Below are 23,755 nucleotides of genomic sequence, written 5' to 3'. Positions count from 1 at the left end.
TTAATGATGCAGTTTCTTCAGTATGCCACTCTGCCAAAAAGATGCATTTTTGTGTTTTTTATTTTAATAAAAGCACTGCATTTGGACAGCACCTGTTGCATCAGAGCTTTTAAATATGCCGTACAGATCCCAATCAAGAATTAGGAAAATGCATTTGATTGCAGTGAAGTTGGGTCCAAAAGAAGCATGTTCATCCTAATGACAAGACAGACCAACCACTACGAGGTTGGATGCTTACTGTTTCAAGAAGACGGATAGGCAGAAGGGTGTCAGTCCGTGTGTTCAGGAGGCACATACAAAGACTGTTTGCTGACAGGTGTATTATTTCCAGAGGACGGTTACTTTGCACATTTTTTTAAATCTGTGCCCTTTTAAAGATACCTCGGATTGTTCATCCAAAAACTTAGACCAGGAAAATGATTGTTCTCTTCTAAAGGCCAGAGTTACTAGCTAGAGTTTGTATGGGGACTTTTTCAAAACTGGTGCTTCACCGGGTGACAGGTTGGTTGAAAAAGCAACAGATAGAAAGCGAGTGTTGCTGTTCACCTAAATTGGGCATTGCACCTGTTACCTCCCCATTTATATTTCCCAAAGGAAATACAAATATCTTATACTACGGCTTGAAGAAAAAAATCCTTTCTTCCAAATACAACTTTCCCACGTTTTGTTTACTCCCGTACCTCACTGATGTGTGATTCTGTGAAAAGCCATAGATTCTCATTATGCCTAGTACAGGGGGAAATATCATGTTTTTCCCCAGTTCCATGCAGCTAAGTGCAATGAATAGCATCATGAATGACAATATAATTACCAATCACCAAGAAAAGTATAGTACAGATATAATTTAATCCCCCTCATTCATGCTTTCCCAGGAACAAAGTGTTCTGAACAGATTGAAAATTTAATTTTTAAGGGTAACACTAGTTTTAACAAGATAGCTGAAACCAGAGGGTTTGCATAAGAGGTGAAAAACAAACCATTAATGTTTCTGTTGCTTGTCTATTACTCATTATCTCTCTTATCTGACAGTGGACGGCAATTTCCATTTTGCAGTAGAAAGCTGATGTTTTCAGTAGCTCACCAGTAACGATACGGCCACGGTGTATTCAAAGACAGAATTGGGAACATTCCAACAACAAATCTCTGTTACGGAGAGCAATCCATGGAGAAGAAAAGTACACACTAAATAATATGAGTTTCCTAATTTAGCAAACAGAATATTATTAGTATATATACAGAACACCAGGGGAAAACAGAAAGGGGAAAATGACAGTGATTAGCTTAAACATGTTACCTAAGGAGAGCACCAGGAGCACTTGACATGAGATCTTAATTGGGACCACACAACCATGTTGTCTTCATCAGACTACAGCTAATTTGCCAAAGGCTTAAACCTAAACCCAAACTAATTCTGAGTAGTTTAAAAGCTAGGCTAACAGAAGAGGAAGATATGAGCAGGCAGTAGCTGATTCGGAGAGGGGAGAAGCTGTGGGAAGGATTGTTTTTTAATCAGTGCAGAAAATGAGGTGACAAATGAGGTGACAAAGCTTGGTTAAGTATGAAACTAGGAGATACTTCCGTTATTATTCAGTTGTGCATTAACCGTCTCTGCTCGCCCAGGAGGGCTGTAGGAATGAAGCCTACCAAGTCAGGGTAGGCTGACCAAAAAACCGCAAAGATCTTCTAAAGAGGCAGGTCTTGGAACAAAAGAGTGGAAATGGGGAAAGAGAGGTGAGGAGAGGAAGTTGATGTTTCCTAGAAGGATTACACGGTTTCTTGTGTTAGTTTGCCCTGTAACTATAATTACTAAGGAAACACTTTCAAACTGCTACGGGGTTTAGCACTTGTAAGATGCTGTGACAAAGAATTTCATCGGTGAAGGATTTTCAGGATTTGGATGTCTGCGTGACTGCCTTTGTCAGCTACACAGAAATCCTCAGCTGCAATTCCTATGCCTGCACTACATCTGAAAGCAAGACTCCCATCCCAGAGCATCCAGTAGCCCAAGGCTTAGCATTGTGCCGAGGCTGATGATCTCCTGCTTCCCTTGGTGGACAGCATATGCTCCTGGGACTGCATATGGGAAACCTGCCAATTTTTTTTGGTCTTCAATTATAAAGACTTGCTTTCTGCTAGCTCTGGGGTGATCCTGGGTTATTCTCTCTGTTTTCTACCTGCAGATCATTCCGTCTCCTTTCACATAAAGTCAAAGCAAAAATTGTACAAGAAGTCTTCTATTAGACTAATTGACGTGGCTGGAAAAAGGACAGAGAAGCTCTCAGGCAGAGTCCTATTCTGGTTACATTCTCAAGACTTTTTTCGGGTGACTTGAACAAGGGCTAACATGCCAAAACTTGCCTGTTTATCTCCAGTTAAATTTGGTGGTTTAATAACGTAGATTATCTCGCCATGTAAATCTAGTTTCGCTCGTATCTTTTAATGGTCTTGGCTACAGCATTTGTGTATCACCTTCAGTCCTCAAGCTATGGTCCTCTCAATTCCGTCCCTTACCTCTTCAGCTGTCCTGTTGGACTGGAGATTTACAGAAAATCAGACAATTGTGCTGATCAAGAAAATTATGTATTTCAAATAGAGTGCTCTTAAGTATGTGCTTATGTCTGATTAAGTGGTAGCAAGTGTTTTTCCTGAAATCAGGCCATATATTCGCCTAGTTAAGGAAAGCTTTAGGTATGAAATTAAATATTTTGCTAAATGATGTCTCCTATGAAAAAACAGGCAGAAAAAGAAATACAGAACTTGAGAGGACAGGAAATGGATGGTACACCGTTACTCACGGAAGCCTAAATCAATGTCTTTTCCTTCAGCGGTTCAGTTTAACGAGCTCCTAATACCAAGCAGAATCTTTTTCAATAAACAAACCATTATATAGAAGTCACTTTGGCTATAAATTGCATCACTGATTTGGGAAGGACACTTGCACAAAACCAGAGCAATTGCTCCTTAGAAGTAACATGCTTTTAATGTTCATCCTTCTGCTGAACTCACAGTTTTCCACACAAAACCCTGCTGGGAACACTCACACTCGTTTCAGACAGCTGTACTAGTTGATGAATTAGCAGTCCTTTGCTGGAGAGCCCTGCTCCACCTCTCAGCCGGCTGGAGAGGTTATGCCTAATGCACTTCCAGCAGAGCCAGATGGGTTCATTTAAATATCCAGTGAAGAGTGATTTCAGCTGAACAAAGTGGGTTTGCCTGAAAGGAAAAGGAAAAACTCAAGTGATCCTTCCCACTGATACAGCTGTGGAGCCCGTAACGCCTAATGATGGACAGCAGTGAGCAAGCAGGAGCAGTCATGTCGTCACTCGCTTCAGCTAGATCTAGATGAGCAGCTTTAAAACCCTGAATAATTTGACTTGAGCTGCCTGTGGACACACTCCATGGAGGAGCACACCTCGCAGACCCCAGAACACGTGCCTGCTCTAAACCACGAGCAGAACATCTCACTGGGTTACTACATCCCATTCCCATTCTTGCCGTAATTAAAAACAGAAAAGAGAAAAATATTAAATATAACTCTCACGTAAGAGTAAATAACTTAGAATCATAGAATCATAGAATCATTGAGGTTGGAAAAGACCTCTAAGATCATCGAGTCCAACCGTCAACCCAACACCACCATGCCCACTAAACCATGTCCCTAAGCACCTCATCTACACGTCTTTTAAATACCTCCAGGGATGGGGACTCCACCACTTCCCTGGGCAGCCTGTTCCAATGTTTCACCACTCTTTCCATAAAGAAATTTTTCCTCACATCCAATCTAAACCTCCCCTGGCGCAACTTGAGGCCATTTCCTCTCATCCTATCGCTTGTTACTTCGGAGAAAAGACCAACACCCACCTCGCTACAACCTCCTTTCAGGTAGTTGTAGAGAGCGATGAGGTCTCCCCTCAGACTCCTTTTCTCCAGGCTGAACAGTCCCAGTTCCCTCAGCCGCTCCTCATAAGACTTGTTCTCCAGACCCCTCACCAGCCTCGTTGCCCTTCTCTGGACACGCTCCAGCACCTCAACGTCCTTCTTGTAGTGAGGGGCCCAAAACTGAACACAGTATTCGAGGTGCGGCCTCACCAGTGCCGAGTACAGGGGCACGATCACTTCCCTACTCCTACTGGCCACGCTATTTCTGATACAGGCCAGGATGCCATTGGCCTTCTTGGCCACCTGGGCACACTGCCGGCTCATGTTCAGCCAGCTGTCGACCAACACCCCCAGGTCCTTCTCTGCTGGGCAGCTTTCCAGCCACTCTTCCCCAAGCCTGTAGCGCTGCATGGGGTTGTTGTGGCTGAAATGCAGGACCCGGCACTTGGCCTTGTTGAACCTCATACAGTTGGCCTGGGCCCATCCATCCAGCCTGTCCAGGTCCCTCTGCAGAGCCTTCCTACCCTCAAGCAGATCAACACTCCCGCCCAACTTGGTGTCGTCTGCAAACTGACTGAGGGTGCACTCAATCCCCTCATCCAGATCATCAATAAAGATATTAAACAAGACCGGCCCCAGTACTGAGCCCTGGGGAACACCGCTCGTGACCGGCCGCCAACTGGATGTAACTCCATTCACCAAACTTAAAATAGATCAGGCCAGCTGAACCACTGAATTCCACCGAAGCTTGTGCAGTTGTACTAAGGAACTCTTTAGAAGCTTTTGAACTTTTCAATGCTGTATCAGTAGGTTATTAAACACAGCAAGAAAACTCCTGGAAACTATTTCATGTGAAATCAGCTTGAAAGAGAGCTTCATTTTCACAAGTGCAAGAAGGGAGTTTTAATCACTATACCTCATCTTGTTAGGTTTTGTTCACAAAGATTAAAATGTAGACCTGTTCCCATCAAGAGTCCTAGGTGGAAAACCTCATCAATTTAACATACCTAAGTTTCAAAATAATTAATTTTCCTAACTAATTTTAAATTAATTTTTTCTCATGTTTGTTCAGTCGTTAATCATGTAAAAAGGCAACCTGTTCTTCTGGAGTTCTTCTTTACTCACTAAGTACTTTTGTGCATATTGCTATTTCAGTCAGTCAAAATTGATTTCTTCAGAGTATTGAGTCTCAGTGCCCTTCATCAAATTACGGTTCTCTTTCAGATGGAATCATGTAGATTCTCTTCCTTTTGTCACACAGCCGTTACACCATTGTTTACTGCATAATTCGCTATATATTTTTTTCTAGTATGTAATTCAGATTCCTTTAGAAACTACTACAGTGCACAAAGGGTACAGATAACTTTCTGCTGTAATCTAAATAATGATTGCTTTCATTCAGTGAGTTATTTATCCTCACATGAAGGAAATCCATATCCTTCAAGTTACGGCAGAATAATGGCTTGGCCTGCTCAAAAAAAAAAAACAAACCTGTTGGGGCAAAAAAAAGCTTTGTAACAAAACTGTGAGTGTACGTTTTTCTTCTCGGTAGTATGAAAGATTCATCTGATATTGACCATCACTAGTATATGAACTTCAAATAAGCTTGTAAGCAGAGAAAGTAGCAGTTGATGTCTTGAACTATTATGTGATTTTTCATCCTAATTAGAAAACAAGTGCTGTGATCAGGAATCACTATATTGACATAAGACCTTGTTATACGGCAGAGAGCATGCTTTGCTACCCTCTTACTTTACCAATATGCATAACACAATAATGTCAAATAATTTTAAAATAACTTCTTTCACAATCTGTTTTCGATTTTTCTGAACACATTTATGAGAAAGAATCGACTCTATGGCTGTGTTAGTAATACCTGATTCACACGAGAGGAAATAAAAACACTGGCAAAAGAGAGCTATCCCATGAGCCTGCTGATTTACAACACGTAGGAAACTAGCACTTGTGTTTTGCAGCATTGCAAATGGTTGTGTCCATGGAACAAGACATTTTAGTGCAATATATTCTCTAAAATTGTTTCAAGAACTCCTGTTCCTTCAGCAATCGTAATTATTCCTACAAGTGTAACAAGAACAATTCCCACGCACAGTCAATTTTTTAATTGAAGTAATTAACAAAAATACACCAAACACTTCAGAGAGCATATTGTTCCAGAAAGAAAACTCCATGTCATAACTAGGTAATTCAAACATGCCTGACAGAAATCAGGAGAAAACTCGGCTTTGGCATTACCTCACTGAAACCAAAGGGGTAATACCAGATTCAATGTCAAACGAATGTGTCTCAGCGCTCTCACCTGATGTGATCGACCCGACAGAGTGTGTTAGCAAAGACAGTACAACATCAGGTATACCTCAAAATCAAAATTGTCTAAGTAAACAAACCAATAAAGTAATAAAGTGTTATTCTAGATTTTATACTGCATGCAGAGTTGTGGCTTTTTGTGAGACTCTTAATGGAGTCCTAATTTCTTCTGTTTGGTTTTGCTTATTAGTTTTGAAACAAAACATAGCACTTTCTATACTCAGCCCCCTGCCTCTGTCTCTTCTATCCTCTTTTAGACCTCTCCAATGATGTCTCTAGATCACAAGCATAATCTCACTTCATTATTTTAAAAAAGCAAGCAGCTGTACCTGTTACATTTAATAAAAGTATTTTTAAGAAACACTGTTGTTTACAATGTGTTATTGCACTCCTCTCAGCAAACAGTTCTAGCACAGTAAATATCTGCCTCTGTACATAATGTTTTAAAATGTATTCTTAAGGTACCAAATCAGTATATAATAATATTAATTTCAGGGTGGTGGGGTTTTTTTCGGTCACCACAACTAAACCAAGTTAATTATGCTTTTATATTTTTCCACTTATTCACACTTTTGGAAAAAATTCTATGCACTGATACATAATAAAGTAATAGAATGACTAGAATGACATGGCTCCTTCTTCATTTGAATCAGGTTTTTGCTAGCGTAGGCTAAGGCTGGTCAGTACCAAACAGGCATGACAACCAAAGTGTTTACAATTTCCCACGGAAAGCAAAATCCACAGTTTTGTTTCAGATCAGATCAAAATATTTCCATTCTTTTTTTTCCATAAACAAAATGGAGCAGCTAACTTAGTCGATTCCCAGGATCCCCAAGGACCCAGGAAAGTCCCCTGCTGTGGTTGATAGCACACGGAAACCCCGGCAGCGCCAGGAGAGGCAGGGTTCTTGGGTGCGCTCGGACTCCCAGCTGCCATCCGTGGGGTTTAAGCTCTGAAACCACCTTCCCAAAACAAGGCTCCTGGGCTCGAGGTCTGCAGTCCAGCTATGGGCTTCCAGCAGCTTGTTGAGCTGGCTACTGGAAAACCGAGCATGTTTCTTTAGTTTTACTGTCTGCCTGCCCATATTTGGATAAAAGTTTATCAAGAATCAGTGCAGTGGAACATTTCAGTCAATTAAAATTAATATTAGTATTCTGTGACCATAAAACTTTCCCCTGGTGGGTATCTAGCTAGCCCAACTGTCAGTGAAATATAGGAGAGGGCTGGGTTGATAGGGATCCTGAGAGAGATACCAAGAAGTATGATAAACTAATATGCTATGTGGATATGCAAACATATTCTGTATTTTAGAATAAAAGTTGCACTGCATTGATGTATTCCCTACTCTGGTTTTCCACCCTCCTTCACTGTTAACATAAAAATTAACTTCTTGATACCAACCGTTGTTTTTATATCCAATTAAAAGTAGCCAAAAGGGACGTTACTGTGACATTTATAAAAAAAATCTAATTATCTTTCTAAAAGTGCTCTTCTAAGAACCGGTGTGATACGCTTTTCTCTTGGTAAAAGATTTATGTCAGCTATCATAAGCACAACAGTACAATGCAGGCAAGGACGGAAGGCGGAATAAGAAAGTGTACACGAGAGCTGCAGAAACCGCAGAAGCGAAGATGCTCCAGCAGCAGAATTGACGAACCATACACAAGCGTACACCGCCCCCGTGTCTGATGTAATTCACACAGCAACAGGTCTGAGAAGAGCAGTAACCTTCCTGAAGAGTGGGTGTTCAATATACATGCCTTTCTGAGCCTGTTCGGCAAAGACCGAGTGTTAACAATGTGGGTGAGCTGCAGAGAGTAAAAGAAAACAAAGATAATTAGAATCACGCCGCAGGAAAAAAAAAAAAAGTCTGTGGACATTCTCCCAACCTAGTTTTTGAAAGACAAGGCTAAAGAGTAACTAAAGAACCTGCCCTTGGGATGTTGTTTGTCTTCGTGGATTATTCACGATTCATCCCGCTCTTAGTCACCCTGGTATCTAACCGGTCCTGTCATGCACTTTTAAAAAGTAGAACGGCACAAATCTCCTTCACATTCATCCTGGAAACATCTCTCGCCTGTGATGCCTAAAAAAAGCCCTTGATAGCATCAAGGATGCTGGTGCCCTGCGACTGCTACTTATTATACCGAGCATGATGGACTGTTTCGCTGTTACTTTGCACTCACCTCCCCTATTTGTTTGCCACATTGACCTCTTGCCTTTTATTATACACCGAGACAACAATGTCTTTGAGGCAGCAGCTGCCTTTTTAAATAGATGAGTACAGGACCTTGCACAGTAACAGCACTACAGCCCCCGCAATTAACAGTGTTTGCGAGAGATTTGAGACAGTTGCTGCAGGTCCCACGTCTATCTATTGTATCATCTGTGTGTTGCCGCCACAAAAAGTTAGCATGACACAAGGCAGTTAAAACTTCTGCAAAATGTTGTATAAAACTGTTACAGCGTGCTTTTGTGTGAATCAGCATTCCAAGAAAATATCCTTGGAATATCGGGGATATCAGCAGGGAGTCCTGTCATTCGCAGGTGTGCTTAACGATACTCTGCAAGCGCTGTTAGAGGCACCAAGTAGCTAAACGAGACTTCAGCACAGTCAGGTGATGGGGAGTAGTCAGCGTGGATTCACCAAGTCATGGTGAAGTCAACCAAATCAGTTGGCTTGATCAACCTGGCAACCTTTTATGATGAAATGACTGGCTTGGTAGATGAGGGGAGAGCAGTGGATATTGTCTACCTGGAATTCAGTAGGGCCTTTGACACTGGCTCCCAGAAGATCCTCATAGTGAAGCTGTTGACCTATGGGCTGGATGAGCAGACGGTGAGGTAGGTTGAAAACTGGCTGAACGACCAGGCCCAGAGGGTAGTGATCAGTGGCACGAAGTCCAGCTGGAGGTCAGTAATGAGCAGTGTACCCCAGGGGCCAATACAGGGTCCAGTCCTGTTTAACATCTTCATTAATGACCTGTATGATGGGGCAGAGCGTACCCTCAGGAAGTTTGCAGATGACACAAAACTGGAAGGACTGGCTGATACACCAGAGGGTCATGCGGCCATCCGGAGGGACCTGGACAGGCTGGAGAATGGGCTGACAGGAACCTCAAGCAGTTCAACAAGGGGAAGTGTTAAGTCCTGCATCTGAGGAGGAACAATCCCAGGCACCAGGACATGCTGGGGCCACGCAGCTGGAAAGCAGCTTTGCGGAAAAGGACCTGGGTGTCCTGGTGGATACCAAGATGAACGTGAGCCAGCGATGTGCCCTTGCCACGAAGAAGGCTAACAATAGCCTGGGCTGCATTAGGCAAAGCAGGTCGAGGGAGGTGATCCTTCCCCTCTGCTCAGCACTGGTGAGGCCACACCTGGAGTCCTGTGTCCAGTTCTGGGCCCCCCAGTACAAGAGAGACATGGACATACTGGAGAGAGAGTCCAGGAAAGGGCCACGAGGATGATGAAGGGACTGGAGCATCTCTCCTGTGGGGAAAGGCTGAGAGAGCTGGTACTGCTTAGCCTGGAGAAGAGAAGGCTCGGGGGGTGATCTTAATGTATACAAGTCTCTGAAAGGAGGGAGCAAAGAAGACAGAGCCAGGCTTTTTCTAGTAGTGCTCAGTGACAGGACAAGAGGTGATGGGCACAAACTGAAACAAGAGATTCCCTCTGAACATCAGGAAACACTTTTTCACTGTGAGGGTGACCAAGTGCTGGCACAGGTTGTCCCTCTTTGGAGACATTAAAAAATGTCCGGACGCGGTCCTGGACAAATGGCTCTAGGTGACCCCGGTTGATCAGGGTGGGTTGGACCAGGTGACCTGCAGAGGTCACTTCCAAGCTCAACCCGTTCTATGATTTTGTGAAGGTGCCCTAAACTTGCATGAAAATCAAGAATGTTCTTTAACCATGGTTCGAAATTTCATAGGATTTTAGTAGTAACCTGAAAGCCGCCAGTAGGAGCAGAAGTCTTATGACGTAATGAGCTTAGAAAAATGGGACCCAAGGAGCTAAGACAACCTCAGAGAAATACTATGTGGCAGCTGTGAGAAGAGATTGATTCTAGTATTTGACAGGTATTCTTTATTTTGCAAATTTTTTCCAATTTTATGGTCAAGAACCTACACCTTGGCTTTGTTGGAATAATTTTTTCTTATTGAAGCTTGTTGGGTGCTGAGGCTGATTCCAAGCCACTCTGGAAAATACCACGTAACCTACTTCTCAGGAAACAAGTATAAAGTGATGTTGCATTAAAGTGGTGTTGCAGACAAACTTTTCATGTGCCTGCCATGCAAGAAAATCCCAGGAACTGGGACTTATTTGCTGTCAGGTTCGTTTGGTGGTGGGCAATGTCAAGAAAGAAGAAAATGTCTTTCCTGGCAGGCTTTGACCAGATTGCTTGTGGCATGGAGGAAGCAGCAGAGAGACAATCCATGGCATCAGGTAATCCCATATTGACATGGAGGCCTTCATGTCCAACGGGGTCCATGAGTCCTGCAGAAGAAAAAAATTAATAATAAAAAATTTAAACAGTTGGATGGATTTAGGATTACTTAATAATGAAGAAACCTTGTGAGAGAACTGGGACCTCTTAGACCTCCTCCAAGTGGGTAGGACCCAAATCCTTTTTTTGCCTTTTGGCAGTTTTGCTGTCTGAAGCAGCCAGGGATTATTGCAGAGTAAAACTTGAGTACACCTGAAGGGAGCGCCTCTTTGGGCTCGCCTTCCTCTAGTTCCTATTAGCGCCATTAAATTCATGCCCCTGGGCGGTGGGAAGCAGTGAGGTGGTGAAGAAGGGCCTTAGGTGGGTTGTTTCTACCATTCACTACTCGTAAAGGAAACGAGTAAGTACAGCAGAACGCATCTCGGTGCTGTCTCTGCCCTGAGGGGTGATGGCCACACTCTTCACCAGGGGGGAAACGACTGGAGGTGTTGTGGGATGGGGGTGTGTATAGGTGTGAGGGTATGGGGGTGAGAGAGGGGAGAGGGTGTGGGGATGTGTCAGGGTGTAGGGTTGGCGGGGTTGAGGGTGTATGGTGGTGATGGCATGTGGGTGTAAGGATGTGTAAGGGTCTGAGGGTGTGAAGCTGTGGGAGGATGTGAGGGGATGAGAGGGATGTGAGTGAATGTGGGTGTGAGGGTGTCAGGGTGGGTGTGAGGGTGTGGGAGAGAGTGAGGTGGTGGGCGGGTGTAAGGGTAAGTGTGTGGGGTGTATGGGTCTGAGGGGGTGTGGGTTTAAGGGGGTGTGAGTGGATTTGGGGGTGGGGGTGTGTGTAAGGGGGAGTGGGTGTGGGCATAAGGGGGTGTGAGGGGGTGTGGGAGTGGCTGTGAAGGGGTGTGGGGGGTTGCGGGTGTGAGGGTGTGTGGGAGTGGGCTTGAGGGGGTGCAAGGCGGTGGTTGAGGAGTGGTGTGGGGGTGGTTGTGAGAGGGTTGAGGGGGGTGTGAGAGGGGTGTGAGGAGGTGTGTGTGGGGGTGAGAGGGTGTGGCAGTTGGCGAGGGAGTGGGCGTGAGGGGCTGTGAGGGCGAGCGGGTGTGGCCGCAGCCCACCTCCGCTCCCGCCCGCCGCCGCCGCGGCCGCCCCCCGCCCCGCCTCGCCCCGCCGGCCGCAGGCGCTGGGGGGCGCCGCCGCGCTGCCCGCTCCGCCCCCGCGGGCCTGCCGGAGCCCGGGCGGGGCCGGCGGCACCGCCTGCGCTCAGCCCCGGCGGGAAGGCCCCGCCCCGCCCCGCAGGTGAGCTGCGGGTGGCGGCCGCTTCTCGCCTCTCCTCAGCGCCGTTTGGGGCGGGACGGAGGCTGCCGGGGAGCCCGCGCCTCCTCGCCGTCTCCCTCAGCGTGTGCGTTCCCGCGGCCGCGCCGGTGCTTCCTGGGCGAATCGGCGGCGGGGTGTTGCTGAAAGCCGGTCAGTGGAAGGCACAAGCTGAACTTCCACGCTCTGCCGGTGTGCGTTGCGGCGGGGGTGTTCCTTGGCTCCGCGCGGGAATGCCGTGCGGGCTGGCAGACGGCTCCCCTCGCCGAGAGCTGCCCGAGGAGCTGCAGACGCGTCCCTTCCCGCCCGGCGGGCCGTGATGCGGGAGGAGGAGACGCCGCCGACGGCGACAGGTAAAAACGTTCCCCTCGCCCTCCCCCTGACACCTCTGCCCGGTGCCGTGTCGCCTGGCCTTCGCCTTTCCCCACACGAAGGGGATGGCGCCGTTCTTTAATGTCTTACAGCACGTTAGGGTTGTTTGTACGCGGGATGTTTGTCTTGCAAAGCGATTCTGTCAGGCTCTTCCCAGTTCAAACACCAGTCCCTTCCTTCTTGGCGAATTTTTAAGGGAAACGCCTTTAACGTGCTTACTCCTCTAGCCATATAAACACAATTTTTCAGGTGGGGTCTCTGTAACTTCTCTGTAGAGAAGTTGCCTGTCCCTGTTTTTTCCAGATCTCCCTCAGAAAAAACTTTTGAGCCGTTAGGTTACAAGTCAGGATGCTGTGAAACAGGAATGGGCAACAACATTGACCTTAATGTAGAGAGCCCCAGTGAAAACTTTCCTCTCCTAGTGCTCTCCACCATGCTCCAACCATTCTCTGGCAGTAATTATTACCATAGGAAACACCTCCAAACGAGAAAGAGTACTTGGAAAGATGATAAATGCTGTGACAGAAAAAAAGTGCTTAATGAGCCGGCTGGACCTCTCCAAACTTTCTTCAAAAGTACAAACACGGGATATCCCAAGTGCGAAGACGGGTGAGAAATGTGCAGATCCTGGCCGTCCTGCAGTTAACCTTGGAACACGGCAAGGCTGAAGAGACAGGCACTTTGCTATGGAAAGTTGCACTTTACAGGCTGGGTTTCCGAAACTGGACTTGATTCTGGCAACTTTATTTTTTGGGGGGGAGAGGGAAGTTTTGGCTGTGTTAGAATGGTAATTTTTAAACAAAAGTTACTTTCACATGTAGTACGTTTCAATGTGTTTATGACAGTGTAGGAAATCAGAGTTCTTGTTAAACTGACTAAGAGAATTTACAGGGTTAGTGTGGTTATGAAGAATCACAAAAATATTTAAAGGCTTATGTCCTTCAAGTGTGTAAGCACATCTTTTTTCCGAGATGAGAATCGATGACTTAATTTTACTGGAATGATTTTAGACTCTTTAAACACTACTGTGAAAGCTTGTTTGTGTAGCTCTGAGAGTGCTGAGGCACAGAGGGCAAAAATTTGGCTTTCACATTGAAAAAGCGAGTAATATCTTGCAAGAATATTGATTCATAGCAGTCCTTTACTTAGTGAAAATGTTGTTTATGTTTATATTTGTTTATACATTATAACATCGGTGAGCTTTTTCCCCCTCAATTTTGTGATTATTTCCACTGTTAGATGTAACAAAACACTGTGAGAGTTTATCCTAGTAATTAAATGCTATTTACAAATCAAGGAGCAAGGGTTGGAGGAACTGCTAAAACTTTTTGAGTTTTAGTGGCTTTTCCCGCCACGATGGCAGCAGGACCTGTATCAGAATAGGACTGTGGGAAATCACTATTACATTTGCCAGGCTGACGTCAGAATAGGACCCAGCACAAATCCACAACAGTGGCTATCTACTTCTTGGAAACAAATCACCATCGGCTTCAAAAATTGATTTTCATACTATGAGGTGCTTTGTGCTACTTCATCTCAGAGCACTTTCCAGGAAAATATTGCTTTTTGAAAATAAAATTAAGCTCTTCCTAGACAGAAAGAGTGTTCCAGGAATATTATTTGTACAAGAACACGAGAAATTTGTGGATAATCTGAAAGCCCAGTTCATGATTCAGTGTCACATGCTAGGTTGCATAGTTCCTCATTCTTTAAACTATCTTGGCACAAGTTTACCTCCACAGCTGAAAAGCAGCTGTGTCACTCCTGACATCTCAGTAACACGTCAGTGGTTCTGACATTGCAGTTAATTAGATTTAGGAATGTTTTATAATCCCAATCTGTTTAGCATCAATCTGTGATGAATTATAAAATAAATTACTCTTCTAGGGAATCTGCTTGAGCTGTGGTCTTCCACTTCAAAATAGCTAGCTGTGGGTTTTTTTTGGAGCAGGTTGTATGCGGTCCAGGTGTGGCACGTGTATTTCCACTGAGCCAGTGTCAGTGTGGGTCTTACAAAAGTCCAGCTGCACTTTGTTCCCACAGTGGCAATTTTAGGATGATGCAGCCCCAAGCACATTCCCCTGTAATTAACAGATTCTCCAGATGAAATCATGGTTATCTTCGTCCAGCATTTAAGAATGTATTCTACATTACATTGTTCCAGTTGCGAATCTGTAACACTTCCTTTTAATCATATTAATCTGATTCTGAAGTATTTGTGGATTTTTATTCCCCGCCTTATATTTCTTTCTCCACTTTCCTTTGCTGCCACGCTGCCCCCTTTTCCTTTGCAGCGCAGAGTGTAAGATCAACCTATAAATAACGTGGCTGGACCTTAGCAGCCCTGGTTCTTGTGCTCCTTTGTTCGGGGATTAGCCAGCCTGCTTTGCAAACCTGACAGTCCCAGCCTGCAGATACAATGGTTAGTTGGGTTTCTGAAATGATATTTGTTAGTACCTACAAGCCCTGGTGAGATCTCGGGCACACTGGAGCTGCTGACCTGCCTGCACAAAAACATCTTGGGCTTTCTCCAGGCCAGGTTCATACAACATCCTGGCTACACAATCTACTCCAAACATTAACTACTGGCTTAGACTAGCCTTCCTCTACCCTCACTCACATTAATAGTCCTGGTAAAGTCTATGGAGACAGTGAATTTAAGCAATTGGAGGCATTAGATCAGATGTCAGAAAAACAGTCTCATTTTTAGCATTGACCTGCTGCATGACTTCGAGTAGCATTCTTCTTTCTGTGCTTGATTAATGTTCTTTTGGCCATAAAAAGTATTTCTATAGATGAAAAGGCTTGTGTAAGAAGTGCTATATGCCATCACTTAAGTAAAGCAAGCAGTTTCAGAAGAGCTTTAGATAAATATGAAAGAAATCTAAAATCACTGATGACTTCTAGGTAGGTCAGAACCAAGGGAGAACACAAATGGAATTCCAGCATGTGTGCTATCTAAAAGATATTTCTCTTTAGTTTCTGAAAATCTAAATGCACAAATTAATTGGATACTTTTATAAAAGACTTGGTAATAATCTTGAATATATTACTTGACAAAAATATGTATTTCATAATAATGATTTGCACATCAATGAAAGCTGAGATAGATGCTACTGAATCATGTACTTTCAGTATAATGGAATGAATCCTTAAAGTAATTTCAATGCAGTTACTTTTTAAAAATGTTTTATCAGGACAGAAGGGGAAAAAAGCCCCAAAACCAAACCAGTCAAAAGAAGATGATAGTACCACAGCAGTGCCCCCACTCTCAGCGGTGATCAGAAGTGGGATGTTTACTCTCATAAGGGTGGACAGAGAAGTTCTGGCCCTCTTTCATCCTCATTGATTTCTCAGAACAGCACTGCAGTCATACATACACCATGAACAGCCTTTGTGAGGGCCACAAGCCCAGAAATAAATGCTGCCAAAGGTGAACTGGTTCATCTCATGCGTTTGTCTCGTGTTTTTTTTCCTGACATACCAAATATTGTGAGGTATCTTACCCAAACACATGCTACACATGACCATTATTGCACCATGTCACCAGACAATGACTATATTGAATAATAGTTAAATACTTAATTAACACATCGCATGTATGAAGCCCCATAACTAACTGTTCTCATTGTGACTGATAAGCCACTGAATGTCACTGCTTAGGAAAAGCACCGGTAGCTGCAGAGGATGATGCTATGGAGTGAAATAAATGGGGGGAGGGGGAAATCTGTGATAAAAAATGTCATGTGTATTTCAACTGACTTGTTTGTTTGTTGGACTTTTGGAACAAACTATGTTGATTCATCCTGTGATTTTGGAATTCAAAGTAAGACTCCAATATCGAAGAAAAACAGAGCAAAACTACTGCTCTTTGGTTATTCACCAGAATGTTACTAGTGCTTTCAATGGTAAATAAAAATAAGTCTCTATTAGTTTCCTTTGCAGTTACAACTAATTAAACGTTTTTATTTCTCTAGAAATATACTGTAAATAAACAAATGTAATTTTCATATCCATGTCTAATCTTGTCTTGGAATTATATTGCTCTGCCAACTGTTAAATATTGATTTTTTTTTTTTCTCTAAAGATTTTCCCTACACATGGGTAAGCAAGCACATGAAAGACACAAATAAAAGTAGTTTAATTGTATTGTTTGCATGTATGCAGGTGTGCATTCATACAAGACCTTTCATTATTTATACCACATTAAGCTCTTAAATTTTTTGTGTGAAATCTCTAGATTTTCTTTGATGCTATCAAATATTTCTTTTGTTTTAGAGCTGATACTGTCTGCCCAGGTACCGGACTCCTCGCAGCCCACTGATCCCCACGATGAGCGGGGCAGGCTGTGTATCACTTGATTTATGCTGTTTCACTCAGACTAGTATGTTTTCAAAGCAGCATAAGGAGGGTAGTGCAATTCCACAAATGTATATAAAAGACACTAACATTTATTTTCCAGCCATTTACCAGTTTCTTCTTAGATAAAAAATATTTTACTATGCTTGCTTTTCTTATTAAGACCCACGAACTTTCTTTTTCTCATTAACTTCTAGAAGTTTATTATAGTCGTTTTATGAGAAAAAATAAGTGAATGTGACACAGTATCTCACATCAATGAAAAAAATGCTGCAGGATTCATTCCATTCTTGTTTCTTGCACTAATACAAATCAGGAGTGGTATGACCATAGTACAGCCACTTGGGTGTAGACAGTATAAAGCCATTAGAGTGTGGAGAATTAAACTTTTTTTTCAGCTTATTTGGCAGAGTGTGACAAAAGGAAGAGCAGTCAAAAAAAAAAAAAAGGTGACAGTCATGCTTTAAGCATCTGTAAATGTTATAATTATATTCAAATATTATTTTAAGTTTTTAATGCATTTCTTGAAGTCTAGGAGGTGGGAATACCTCCCTCCCCCCCTCCCCCCTCCTTTTCACCAAGTACTGGGGTATTTACAGGAGCAATTCATACAGTTAAATCCTCTTTTTTCTTTCTTTTTTTGGGGGTGGGTGGGTGTGCTCTTTACTTTCTCTGAAAACCAGGTGTTCTTTGCAGCCACTAGGAAGGTGTGAGACAAGTGCGATGACTGAAATGGTGGAGCTGCCAGCAGAGGGGAATTCCCTGATAAGAGCCGTCTATCAAAGCCGCCTTCGCCTCACCAGACTGTTACTAGAAGGCGGTGCCTACATCAACGAGAGCAATGACAGAGGTGAAACCCCTTTAATGATTGCTTGTAGGACAAAGCATGTGGACTCCCAGAGTGTCAGCAAGGCGAAAATGGTTAAATACCTCCTGGAAAACAAGGCCGATCCGAATATACAGGACAAATCTGGAAAGACAGCCTTGATGCATGCTTGTCTGGAAAAAGCAGGCCCTGAAGTGGTATCTCTGCTCCTGAAAAGCGGAGCTGACCCAAGCCTGCAAGATCACTCTAACTGCTCTGCACTTGTGTATGCAATAAACTCTGAAGACAAAGAGACCCTGAAAGTTCTTCTTAACGCCTGCAGGGCGCGAGGGAAAGAAGTCATCATCATCACGAGGGACAAGTCCCCATTGGGAAGGCAGAAGACGAAGCAGTACTTAAACGTGCCTCCTGCAGACCTCGCAGAATGCCATTTCCCAACTGCTTGCACTTCCCCATCGCAAATAGAACTGAAAACATCTCCATCCCCACTTGCAAGTTCAAATGAAACGAAAAAAGCAGTCTTCAGCTTTAAAGAGCTGGATCATCCAAGAAGCGTGGACAGCTCATCTCAAACAGTTTCACCGATGAGAAAATCCAGCTCAACAAAAGTAGGGCCCAAGCTGGCACAAGTGCAGCGGCTACAGTCTGAGCCTTGGATAAAGAGCTCTCCGTCACTGTTTCACCAGAGTAAAATCGCCTCTTTACAAGAACTTCAGGATATTACTCCAGAAGAAGAGCTCACTTTTAAAATCAACAGCCTCGCCTTATCAAAGAGATTCATCACTAGGCACCAAAGTATTGACATAAAAGACACTGCTCATTTATTGAAAACCTTTGATCAAACTGGATCAAGGAAATTATCATATGATGAGATAAACTCTCAGACTCCTTATGTTGAAGAGAAACATAACCCCAGTGGGATTCCAAAGGGTAAGGATGCCAGTTCGGGACAAATCAACTTTATTTCAAATCTCAGCAGTATTATCCAGAAAAGAAATTTAGGAGCAAATCACTACAGCTCTGATTCTCAGTTAACTACTAGTCTAAGTCCTGCTGCTGCAGAAGACAGTAAGTCAGTGATAGGAAAGAAAAAGATTCTTTCTCCATCTCACTCTTTGTTATCAAGTTCTGGAGAAGTACTGGAGAACATGCCTCCTGTTACCCTGAGCAGGAGAAATCAAGCTGTTCTAGAAAGACGGGGTTCAGGAGCCTTGTTGTTGGATCATATTGCTCAGACAAGACCAGGTTTTCTTCCACCACTGCATGTGAATCCTCACCCCCCAATTCCAGATACTACTTTCATAAACAGTGTTTCTGGGATGATTTATTGTGGACAAAAACACTTAATGCCAGCAGCACCTGCTTTCCCTAGAGAGACCAAAACCACGAAAATGCTGCTAAGGAGGCAGTCATTACAGACTGAACAGATCAAACAATTAGTGAATTTTTAACGGGACTAAAGGGTTACAAAATCTTTACGATACATACACATTCACTGCACTATCTGATTGTAATGATACATATCACAAGAGATAGCAGGTCTGTGGTGTAAGGCACTCTGCTTTGGAATGAGTTAAATAGCTTAGAGACTACATTAAAAGGTATGCTTAACTAATGATGCTGCTTTCTGCAAACTGAGGAATGTTTATTATGCTGTTTTCATAATGTTTTCAACTTCAGCACTGAAATCTTACCTGTGACAGGCTGAACCTGCAAAGGGTCTTAGGCACTGCAGGTCTCATTTTAGGTTGGAAATAATATCCCTCCAAGGTTTCCCCAAACGTGTACTTTTTCTTCACCCAGAAAGGTGGTACACATGGAATGTGGGAACTTGAAACATTTGACTGTGATGCTGGACATCACTCTGACTCTGTCCAAGCTGTGCAATATCCAGCAATCCCAGGCGCAACCAGTGTGCACAAAGGGTGGTCAGTGGCAGGTGTGCATAGGCAGCGTCTTCTGGCTTCAGTGGCTTTACTGCATGTAAATGGACAGCACAGAGAGTGAATAAAATCCACGTCGCAGAGCTGTGTGGCATGCATAGCTACGCCCAGGAGATGCCAGCTGAAGACTGGGAGCCTGCTTTAGGTGCCGCCTTGCTGCCCATTGGAAGTCCGTCTGATACGCAGAGCACCGGAGAGCTCAAGTTCAGCACGTGACACCTGGGAGAGTCAAGAAGCCAGCACGGCAAGCAAGAGGTCCTGAATAATTTCATGTAAAATGACCAAACCCTGTTCATGCTGTCAATTAGGCACATCAATCAACTTGAGCTTCTCAAGCTATTGGATTGCGGAAATCTGCTCATTTAAGAAGATGAAGGATGAGGGGCGGCAGGGGCTGTATCTAAACTAGGGTCCATTACTTTCTGTAGTTCCGGACTCCCAAAAAACAGATCTCCAGATCACGCAGGAGCTCTTTCTCCCCAGTCACAGGCCTGGGTTTCTTTTCAAGGCAGGACACAGATGGTGGGATACATCCAGGTATTGTCTTGATCAGCGATGACGCTTCACACACACACGCTTGGGAGCAAGGAAGAGCTCTGTCCTCCTGCTCAGACAGACCTAAAAAAAAATCTGACAGCTACGACACTCACCTGGGAGATGGAAGTCTTCGTTCTGCCCAATTTGAAGCAGAGGACTGAATTTCTTGCAGATGAGAAGCACTCCTTTGCCTCCAAGCTATTGCATATTTTTAAGTATCTCTATCTAAAAATCTGTTTTTCCTTCCCATTTAGTGTTTTGCAATTCCAAACATGTACCTTGTCTTTGTGCATATTCCATAGATGCTTGATTTCTGGTATTGCATTTAGCATTTTATAACTCATCTTCTAAAGACTGAGAAATACTGAATGTGTTCTGTTTTGTCGTAATTTACAGAAATTAATTGCATTGAAATTGTGTCTGTATAATGTGAATTTCTGTATACTGAAATGAGATACTTCTTTTCTGAAAATACACAGTGGGTACTATCTGCCTTCTTGCAGCTCAGTCAAAATTCACCCAGTGTGACATTGCCTAACAAATAACTGTAATGTTATTTAGCTTTGCCCTTAGTATGAGACAATTCCAAGTGGATGATAAACACACAGTCCCTGTAAAGACCTTTTTATGTAAAAATATAAAAATGTCCAAAAAGTTCATAATATGCGTATTTTGACGAAGGGAACATTTGACATCTGGAAAGTAAAGGAGTATGGTTTACATCTCTACACAACAGAGTTGTGCATCAAGTGCTGATCTGAAACTACAAATCTAAATCTTGAAATCAATTTTGCGACAAAATCTCTCCAATCTCTAGTGACGGCTCCTAGAAGGCAGATGATGTTACCGTTCATTCCCTGGCCAAGCTCTCAAAAGTAGCTAGAACAAGCAAAGATGCAAACCTGTATGGCGATTGTCAGAATGAATTCTTCCCCACAAAATACGGGTCTTGAAAGCTGTGGTACCCTTTGCCCCCCTCCAGTCACAGCTCTGCCAGCCTGGGACGCGTGGCATTCTGGTGGCAGTGGGGAAGGCTCACCCTGAGCTGCCCTACCCTGTCGCATTTGACTTACTCGGAGATGACTGTCACACTTGTTTAGCTTCTCACCCCTCGAGAGCAGTCGGTACCAGTCACAAAAATGTTTTTTAATTAGAGATGGACTATTCATCCACTGAAAGACTCCTGGTCATTTATGGATTGGCTGGCAAACTCCAGTCTCTGCAGATACACAAACAAGGGGTGTTCACTATGTTAAAAAAAACCCAACAAAACACCACCTGAGTTTACACATTAAGCATCCAAAACCGAGAAAGTTCCAAAAGTGAAGTTATGTACATTTTAAGAGCTGTTAAATACCGGTGGAAACATGGTGAAGGTGATGGGAGTATTTGGTTCCATTCAGGTTCTTACCTCAGGAGATGTTGCGGGATCAGCATCTGCATATACCGGGTAGAAACAAGGATTACATGGAAATCTTTTTATGGCAGAGAAATTATGTGGAACCACATATGTCAATATTAAATTATTAACTGGGTACAAATTGGTCCCTACAAACACCACATACAGACACGGTATACTTTTCAAATGCTTTTATGATACTATAAATGGGATCGGCAGTTTGTAGTCTGTTGATCTCGCAATGAAGTTAAATATTTGAAGCTAAAAATATATCTTTAAAAAAATACAAATTATTCTTTAGAAAAAATCAGCTAATAGGTCAGACGTTCTAACTAACTGGTATCTTCGCTGAAGGTATAAAGCCCCATTTCTGCTATATTGATTTCAGAATTAATTACATCTATGGGATTACTGCTCCCTCAACTGAAACGGTAACTTTTTTACAAAATGCTCAGACAGTGGAGGAAAATGGCAAATGTCTTGAGAAGTGAAGTTCTTCTGTAGTGTTGCCAGTATTTTGTGCTTAATTGTGATGCAGAAGTAATGTGAAAGGTTAACATTAATGTTTATTGTTGCATCAATGTTACAAGTGACCTTCACAGGAAAAACAATTCAGTTCTGTTCTCTTGATGTTGTTATGATGCATAAATAAAAGTTCGTTTTCTCCCCCATTCAGGGAATATGGAAATAGACATCCTTTTATTCACCACTTAGGAGACGCTGAGTCACTACCAAAGGTACTTGCTTCTGTGTGTTTCTCAGGCTGTCTCTATACAGGAAAATTGGAACAGTTAATTAGATTTAATCCAACATAGCTAAATTAGTACAGAGCATTGTGTGAGGGAGGCTCTTTCAGTCTGTCGGTAGCTTACTGTTGTTCCGCTTCAGTGGAGATACACTTCTGCCATCTTTGAAGTCTTAATCCTCGTCATTTTCCCGTCACCCATAATGTCTTTTAAGCAAAGAATGGGAATGCAGTCCTGAATTTATAATGTAAATCTCACCCCCCCCAACATTAACGTTTACAAACAACAAAATACCTTTCAGGCGTTCTTTATGCATCTTGATAAAGAAAACACCACAAACTGAAACTTTTTCCTTGCTAGTTTTTCTTTTAAGAGCTGTGGCTTCCCATCCAGAGAGAACCATCTGGACTAGTTCTCAGACATTACAGTGAAAAATCAGTGAAGCTCATCCACGCTAACTTACAGAAAGATTAATGACATAAATCCTTAAACATTCATATTTTAAACTATAGGAAATGGAAGTGGCATTTCTGTGAGCAAGCATTCCCGTCACCACACGCTACAGCTTTCGGTAAAATACGCTACCTACGAGATTACTGATTTTGAATCTACGTGGTAAGTTTAGAAAGGTAAAAAATATTCTTCTACTTTTGGTTTTCATTTTCTCTGCAAAATGCTGTGAAACCATACAATGAAAGTACCTTCTAGACAAAGAGTGGTTGCCTCACAGAAAAACAGCGATCATCTAAAAAACTTCCTTTTTTGGTTTAAGAAATTTAGTAACAGTAAGTCACAAGAATGCTGTAAAAAAGCAGTTTTCAAGGTTGTGTTTAAGGCGTGGTGTTCAAATTACAGTTTTTGAAATATCCTTCCCTGCACTTTTTGCTTTAAGGAGAAAGGCATTTGGAGTTGCTTTGTTTTGATTTTTGTCTTTTACAATTATGCAGCACTTCCAAAAGAATACTGCCATAATTTGATGTAGCTACACAAGAAAAATAGTAAAGTAAACCAGTCACTACATTCCTGTTTTTTTTCTTTTTCCTCATCAATCCTTAATAAGACCTTCATCTTTCTGCATCTGTTATGCAGCACAACTCATTTTCCAGCTAACATCAGGTATTTATAAATAAATGAATTCTTGCATTAGTAAACCATTATTCCATTAGTTGGCTATTTTGTTCATGTAACAAGAGCATGGCTTGTTACAGAAAGGCCAACATTAAGTCACAACCAACCATCCTACTGAAAACATTAACGCTGTATTCATAAAAGGGACAAGCTTTTTTTTAAAAAAATAATGCTGAAGTCCAGAACTAGAGGGAAGAATGCCTGTTTTAAAACATTTTCGACCCACACATTTTCACCTTAAAGTATTACTGGCACTGCAGTGCCTTCAAGGAGATCAGGTTTGACAAGAATACATCTTCAGGAAACTGGGGTTTGGGGTTTTTTTTTCAGAGTGAAAGGGATACAATTCCAATTTTTTTGACTAATTGTTCTGATAAAATACCCAGCTATTAATCCTTTTTAAAAGATAATAGGTCTTGTACTCCTTTACACAAGTTAAACTTATTGTAATATATACATACATACTTGCAAAATTCCTGCAAAACTCCTGTCCTT

The 23,755-nt window shown here is 42.8% G+C and overlaps 1 protein-coding gene across 1 annotated transcript; it reads left to right on the top strand.

The window, feature by feature from the left end:
- Positions 1–12,082: 12,082 nt before the first annotated feature.
- ANKRD34B (ankyrin repeat domain 34B) lies at positions 12,083–21,899 on the top strand. The gene is made up of 2 exons (XM_076363058.1): positions 12,083–12,303; positions 17,378–21,899. Exon 2 carries the CDS (start codon positions 17,405–17,407, stop codon positions 18,956–18,958), a length of 1,554 nt encoding a protein of 517 aa, XP_076219173.1. The 5' UTR covers positions 12,083–12,303; positions 17,378–17,404; the 3' UTR covers positions 18,959–21,899.
- The last annotated feature ends 1,856 nt before the right edge of the window (positions 21,900–23,755 follow it).

This window comes from Aptenodytes patagonicus, chromosome Z (genome assembly GCF_965638725.1).
Source record: "Aptenodytes patagonicus chromosome Z, bAptPat1.pri.cur, whole genome shotgun sequence".
Classification (NCBI taxonomy): Eukaryota; Metazoa; Chordata; class Aves; order Sphenisciformes; family Spheniscidae; genus Aptenodytes; species Aptenodytes patagonicus.
The sequence above is the reverse complement of the archived record's forward strand: the minus strand, read 5'-3'. Positions and strand labels throughout refer to the sequence as shown.